This window comes from Chaetura pelagica, unplaced genomic scaffold (assembly GCF_000747805.2).
Source record: "Chaetura pelagica isolate M959 unplaced genomic scaffold, ChaPel_1.0 scaffold773, whole genome shotgun sequence".
NCBI classification, from domain to species: Eukaryota; Metazoa; Chordata; class Aves; order Apodiformes; family Apodidae; genus Chaetura; species Chaetura pelagica.
The window spans coordinates 166,314-174,076 of record NW_009952587.1 but is presented as its reverse complement, the minus strand read 5'-3'; the positions used below and the strand labels follow the sequence as shown (position 1 = coordinate 174,076).

General features: G+C 46.0%; 1 protein-coding gene across 1 annotated transcript in view; it reads right to left on the bottom strand.

Moving 5' to 3' along the window:
• Window positions 1–7,763, bottom strand: part of EXD3 (exonuclease 3'-5' domain containing 3) — a gene marked incomplete at its 3' end in the record, with an annotated part of 68,003 nt that overhangs the window by 14,491 nt on the left and 45,749 nt on the right. Inside the window, exon 10 of the mRNA XM_009993670.1 lies at window positions 6,292–6,458. Within this exon, the coding sequence (XP_009991972.1) occupies window positions 6,292–6,458 (167 nt within the window). The remainder of the gene's footprint in view (window positions 1–6,291; window positions 6,459–7,763) is intronic.

The following is a 7,763-nucleotide window of genomic DNA, read 5'->3' as shown; positions in this document are numbered from 1 at the left end:
CTTTCCTCACTTTCCCTCTAACCTCAGTCTTTTTCCTTGACTCATCCTCTTTTTTTCTTCCTAACACACAAATTGCCCCATATCCAAGAGCTCACCACACATGTGCTGTACTAGCTGCAGAGAACACCCACACCAAACCACTTGCTGGAGCTGAGTCCCAAACCCTGGTCCTCAAAGCTCAGTGCTCTCTCCCAGAACTGATAGAAGTTGGATGACAAAGTTGGGCAGCTGCTTCCTCATCCAGATATAACTGGAATTAGAATTATTGCTTTTTGCTCTTGAGCTTAACATGGAAGTCTGCTAGCTCCTCCAGTGTACCACATAAGAGAGGAGTCAGTTCTAATCAGCACTGTGTCCAAACAGGAGCTTCCACATCCCCACAGCATAAAACTGGCTGAGAAAGAGACTCTCAGACTGCTTCACACCAAGATCTCTACCAGCTGGGAATGGGTGAAGCTGCCTCAGCATTTTACAGTGCAATGGCTTGGGAAGGCTTATTGGACCTCCCTCTTGCTATCCAGCTTCTTTGCCTCCATCCCCTTCCCTGGAAAATATTCACAAAGGTTGCATAAGAACATTGGTCCTATGTTGCACAGGGGAGAAATGAGAAAAGTTCAGAAATAAAGTTTTAAAATCTTCTATATTTAAGGGAAAAGATCCAGCTGAGCCCACAAACCAAGTGCTTTCTTGTGCTGCTCCCTCCAGTTGGGTTTCAGATGGCTCCACATGGAGAAATTCAGTATCTGCACATTAATACCCTGGGAATGTTGGAAGATGCCTGCAGAAATGAGCTAACTGATTTCCTAAAACAGAATCTTACACAGCACTTTTTCTTTTCGAAATGCAGCAAAGTGTCTCGGCGTGGCCCTGTAACTGGCAGGTCAGCGCGTTGCTCCAGCGTCCCAGCCAGATGATGCAGAGGCAAGAAACTAATAAAAAATATCCAGCTATTTTAGACTTATCACAAATTTCTGGATAGTCTCTTTCCCATTGAGACTTGAAATGGTTTATTATTTGAGAAAATATTTACAAACCTTACGTTTAGGGGACTGTGTGACTAATTTTGTAGCATAGCACCTTTCACTGTACAAACACTCTTTTCTGTGGGTTTGTGTGCACGGGGAAGTCAATATTTATGTAAAATATTTAATGAAGGTGTGAAGTCTGAGGTCTCCAGGAATATTCTCACCTGCAGAGCTCAGGAGCTGCATGTGGTGTGCCCAGTGGCAGAGATGATGTCATTTATATGCTGGTACCTCCTTGTTCTCTACAGTGTGAACACCCTCTCTGAGAACCTGCTCCTTTGTTGGCCCAATAGATAATGCAGACAGTTTTATTGGTTTCCATGGCTCTGCTAGTTTTATAGCAACTACTGTAGCAGGTATCATGACTGGATGGATAAACTGGGCACAAAGGGTTTTGCTCATCTGTCACGTCCCCTTGTGAGTGGCAGGGCCATTGGCACCCCTCCACTCCACCTGTACATGACACAGGCTTCCTGGAGCAGAGATGGAGAAAGGTTTTTTATCTTCCTAGTTTGTGGCTAAGTTACACTCCTGTTAACCACCCCTTTGTGTTCTGAGGGATTACACCTCATGCAAAAACCTCTGGCTCCAACAGGTGGCTGATGCAGCTTCAGGCAGCAGGAGGAGGAAAGATCCAGCAATGCATCAGAGCTCAGCAGAGCATGTCCTAGACAAACAAGAGTTTCCTGTGCTCCAAGAAAGCCATGTACTGTCTGGAGAAGTTAGCCTTTGCAGACAGTCTTTTGAGGGTGATTTACACCTGTGTCACATTGGTTACCTAAGATTACATGAAGCTTGAACATGAACCAGTGCAGATCTGCACTAAGAGAAAGATCAGACCCACAAAGCTCAGAACATGAGCTAAGGCCATCTGTGAGAACCTCCCCAAATCACCAGCATTAAAAGATAATAATAATACACCATGTTCTTATTCACCTTCTAGTTAGTCTAATCTATGCTCTAAGAATATGATATTTACTTATGAAAGCTGCAGTTTTTTCAGAAACACCTCTTCCAGGAGACAGAAATTTCCTGTAATGTTGAAGACAACAAAAATTATTATAAACCTGGTAAAGCAGGTAACCTCGCTCAGTCTCAGGGTTGGTCTTAAGATGATCTTCTTATCCCCTAGTGAGAAGTCAGCATTAACCAGGGAGCCAATGACAGATTCTGTTAGCTGGAGTTTGTCATTCTGACATGTGACACCAGGAGGAAAGTCTTGTACTAAGAATCATAGAATGGTTTGGGTTGGAAGGGACCTTAAAGATCATCCAGTCCTAACCCTCCTGCATGGGCAGAGACACCTCCCACCAGACCAGGTTGCTCCAAGCCCCATCCAACCTGCCCTTCAACACTGCCAGGGATGGGGCAGCCACAGCTTCTCAGGGCAACCTGGGCCAGCATGACCCTCATAGCAAAGACCATGTACTGTCTGGAGAAGTTAGCCTTTGCAGACAGTCTTTTGAGGGTGATTTACACCTGTGTCACATTGGTTACCTAAGATTACATGAAGCTTGAACATGAACCAGTGCAGATCTGCACTAAGAGAAAGATCAGACCCACAAAGCTCAGAACATGAGCTAAGGCCATCTGTGAGAACCTCCCCAAATCACCAGCATTAAAAGATAATAATAATACACCATGTTCTTATTCACCTTCTAGTTAGTCTAATCTATGCTCTAAGAATATGATATTTACTTATGAAAGCTGCAGTTTTTTCAGAAACACCTCTTCCAGGAGACAGAAATTTCCTGTAATGTTGAAGACAACAAAAATTATTATAAACCTGGTAAAGCAGGTAACCTCGCTCAGTCTCAGGGTTGGTCTTAAGATGATCTTCTTATCCCCTAGTGAGAAGTCAGCATTAACCAGGGAGCCAATGACAGATTCTGTTAGCTGGAGTTTGTCATTCTGACATGTGACACCAGGAGGAAAGTCTTGTACTAAGAATCATAGAATGGTTTGGGTTGGAAGGGACCTTAAAGATCATCCAGTCCTAACCCTCCTGCATGGGCAGAGACACCTCCCACCAGACCAGGTTGCTCCAAGCCCCATCCAACCTGCCCTTCAACACTGCCAGGGATGGGGCAGCCACAGCTTCTCAGGGCAACCTGGGCCAGCATGACCCTCATAGCAAAGAATTTCCTCCTAATGTCTCATGTAAATCTCCCCTCTTCCAGTTTCTTGTCTTCTCACTCCATGCCCTAGTAAAAGGTCCCTCGCACTGGAAGGTGCTCTGAGGTCTCCTTGGAGAATTCTCTTCTCCAGGCTGAACACTCCAACTCTCAGCCTGTCCCCATAGGAGGGGTGCTCCAGTAAAACAAAACATTCAAATCATGTGCAAACCACTGCACGTTCTGCAACAGGAGAACTCCAGACCATGTGAGGCAGCAGATGAGCTTGGGTGTGCAGATCCACAGACCAGACAGGCCAATGGGGATCCTGCCTCTGCTGCTCACTCCAAGAGCATGGTGCTGATCACATCCAGCTGGCTCCCTGAGGAGCAGTGACCATCAACTTTCTGCTGGCTGCACTCCCACCCTGACAGGTCATGGGTGATGTCAGCAGCAGCTCCTCCTAGACACACAGGTCATTTCAAATCAGATTCAGATTTCCATCATATACATGGAGAAGTTCAGCTCCATATAGGAAGTTACTTCCTCAAAGTACAGGCTTCAAGGGCTGTGCTGGCAGGATGCTGAAAATACTGGCTATCAGCTTGCACAGAGCTGTAAATAGCTCTCAGGAGCAATCAAGATTTTCCCACAAACTCTCCTCTAATCTCATGCTAAAAAAAACCCCAACGCAGTGAAGGTAAGAGAAAGGCATCAGGCAAGTGGTGCCAAGTCTAGCCCACCACAATACCCTGGAATAAGGTGACTGACATGCACAAGAATGGAAGAGTCCTAAGGGACCCCAAAATTATCACTTTTCTATTTCTGACAAAAGCCTTGACTCTACCTGGAAATACATGATCATTCCTCAAAGGACAGCAAGGCTCTGAGCTCCAGTCACATACCCAGAGCCCTCCTGCCTTGCATTGAGCAGTCAGGGTTAAGTCCTCTTCTGTGCACAGAACCCAGTTAGATGAATTCCTGCACAAAAATGCTGCTCAACTCCAGCACAACAGCAAGGTGACTGTAACTGCTCTGAACCCAAGGACAGTTTGGTTCACGACCAGCCATGCCTCCTCCTGCTTGAGGTTCCACACCTTCTGTGCAGTCTTGGATGAAATCCTAACAGCACCCTCCTGCAGTATCATTTGTAAGCTCTACAGTTCCTCAAGACATGCAGTGGCCTGCAAATGTGCAAGCCTTCCTGCAGGAAAAAAAAGACAAGAACGGTTTGGAAATGGGTTCCAAAAATGGCTACCTATCAATAACTTCCTTAAACACCTCTTGGACAGAGCCACTGAAGCATGGCAGATACACCATCACTTACATGAGTATGAAAGTGAGTTACTGGGGCTCAGCAAATCATTTGCACAGAGTCATTTTTTCAAATGCAGTCTCTCCTCCTCCATAGAGCCTGGCTGAGCAGCTGCCTGACATATCATTGCATGGAGAGGATGATTTTGGGCCATTTTCTTGAAGAGACATAGCACAGAATACACAGAACCAGAACGACAAAGCCCTGGTACTTCTCCAAATCTAGCTTGATGTGGGGATCAGACAGCTCCTAACAGTTTGGGTGGCTGTATGTGCCTTCATAAATTCTGAGCCTCTTTTCAACTTCACACAGCTTCACCTATGCACAGCATGGCCACCCTCTTCCTTCCATCCTCCCCCTCTGCTCCTCCTACACCAGCAGGTTCACAGAGATCCACACAGTTCTGTGCACTTGAAATCAAGGAGTTGTTAGAATCCTCTTTAATGTAAGGATTTTTTAATTTTTTTTTTAAATACCCTGCCTTTGTACTCTTGATACAGGGCATGGAACAAAAGAAGTTCCCATTGGGGGAGGAATTACAGAACCATGGAGTTGTCAGAGTTGGAAGGGACCTCTAGAGACCATCCAGTCTTACTCTCCTGCTAAAGTAGGATCTCCTAGTGCACATTACTCAGGACTGCATCCAGGTGGGTCTTGAATATCTATCTCCAGAGAAGGGGACTTCACAACCCCCCTTGGCAGCCTGTCCCAGGGCTCTGTCACCCTCACAGTAAAGAAGTTGTTCCTCATATTTCAATGGTACTTCCTATGTTGCAGCTTGTGCCCATTGCCCCTCGTCCTGTCACTGGGAACTACCAGAGTCTGGATCCATCTTCCCTGCACCCACCCTGCTGATACTTATAGATATTAATAAGGTCTCCCCTCAGCCTTCTCTTCTCCAAGCTGAAGAGTCCCAGCTCTCTCAGCCTTTAACTACAGCTACTTTAGGATAATCTGCTGCATAAAAACATGGGGGTCCCAAAGCAGGGGAGGAACCACAGTTCTGTGTTACTGGGATTGCATTAGAAGGAAAGGGGACAGAGACTAATTATAGGGCAAACAGCTTCTAAAGGTCACTTGGTAAATTTGTGCCAGATAATCCAGTTTTATCCTACAATCAATTAATGCAACTCTGCTGGGATCTGACCCCAAATGCCAAAAATCTCCATTACTTCTGAACAATTTGGATGAGGCAAAAATTACAGACTAGGATGCAAAGTCGCTTATGAGCTGCCAAAGGAGGAAGAAAATAAATACCATTAGAAAAAAAATTAAGAAACTGTAAATTTATTTTCTTGGCCACATGTCTCCTAAAAGGCATTAAAGCAGATTACAGTACAGTGAGGATGCAAAATCTACAGAAAATGTTGATAGACATGTAATCAGTTCTGTCAAATAAATGCATTTTCAGATCCTACCCAAATAATTTCATTTGCACTGGTGATGGGGCAGAGGAAGTCTGAAGACCTCTCTGCAGCATGAAGTCATCTCATACAGCTTCTAATTATGCAGGAATGAGCTTAAAATGCACCTTTCGCAGACATTCCCAGGCTTATGAAAAGCAAATACAGTATGTACATATCCAAGATGTGACCTGAGTAAATGGAGGAAGTTTTTGCAAAATTATGATGGAATCACAGAATTGTCAGAGTTGGAAGGGACCTCTGGAGATCATCTAGTCCAACTGCCTTGCTAAAGCAGGATCCCCTGAGGCACATTACTCAGGACTGCATCCAGGCAGTCTCCCCAAGGAAGAATTATGGAAGGTTATTTTAAGCAAATACTTAGTCCTTGTATGATAAACAATCTACATTGAAAAGGCATGAAATAGAAATACCTGTCTTGGATCTGAAGCTTTTGAAGCTCATCAGCCACTTCACCAGGTAACATCTCTTTGGGCAAACCGCAGCGCTGTGCCCATCTTGCCGCTGCGTTCAAATCACAGTACCTGAGAAGCAGCTGTATCAGGTGTCCTTGAAGCCATTGATTCGTTCCAACTGTGCTCTGCAAGGAAGCAAAGGTGAAGGAAGACTGTCAGTTTTCCATCATGGGTGTTTCTATCCCCTCTCAGGACCCAGTATCCTCAGGGGGACAACTGCAGAAAGCAGCAAGAATCCTCTCACTGCAGGAGTGACTCAATTCACACCCAGTGAAGGCAGCACTTCCCTGCCAAAAGATGAAGAGCACAGACTTTAACTGAGAGCTCACTAGGGTACTTGGATCCCTTTGACAGCACGGCTGTTTGTTCAGGGAACATCATTTTGCTGGTGCAGCACAGAGAAACAAGAGTATAACAAAATCATTTAGCCTGACTGATGACTAGCATATTATTTGCTTAGATTCTGATAAAGTAAAATCAGAACCAGTGACTGACCAGATATAAAGGTCTTTGGCCACCCTGGGCAGGTAATTACAGGAAGGGTAAGAGTTTGGATAGTTTTAGTCCCACTTTGTGCCTGCACTTGGCCCTGAAGTGATGCTGTGACTTGATGTCCTTGGAAAGGCAATAGGATGGCTCAGTGTTTCTTCAGCAGCATGGGTCTCCTCCAGCCTTGGCAGTATTTGCACAGGTAATTAGGATTGCCAGTCACACACAAGTTACAAGTAGAACACATCAGCAAAGCTTTCCTTAGCAACAGACTTTGGTGTTCAAAGCATGGAAGAGTCTCAGTCATCAGCCTGTGGCCCTTCTGCAAACATGGCTGTGAAAACAGGGGCTCCAGGTCCCTTCTCCAGCCACATGTCACAGCACAGCTGTATGGACAGACATCCTGTGCAACCAGCACGGGCCCAGGCAGCTTGGCAGACAGGGTCCAGAGTGTGACCCTGCATTTCCCTGCATTGGAAATAGGTCATACTGAAACATGCTCTGAAAGTCCTGCTTTATCCACACTGATCATAAGAGAAACCCAGAGCAGCTGGAGCTCAAGATGGATGGGAGAAATTCCTTCCTCTGTGACTCTTCAAGGCCTCTGTGTGTGTGTGACAACTGGATCATTGCTTCAGCCAACGTAAGGACAAACACAATGATCTCTAGTGTCACTGCTGGAGCCTGTGTTATGTGCACCTGTAAACAAGGAGGGCCCTTCAGGATATTCCCGGCTCCCAGCTGTTTTTTGGTGGCAGTGAAGGCCCCTGCCTTGGCATACTGGAGAGCCTGGGGGCACAAGCACAACCTCAACGTTGCCCATGCCTCTGGCTTAAGCCCGAACACCCATCTGTGAGAGGCAGTGGCTGGAGCCAGACCTGCTGCCCATCCTGGCATGGGCAGCTGCCCCCGGCAGGGCCCACCAAACGGGCCCCAACAGG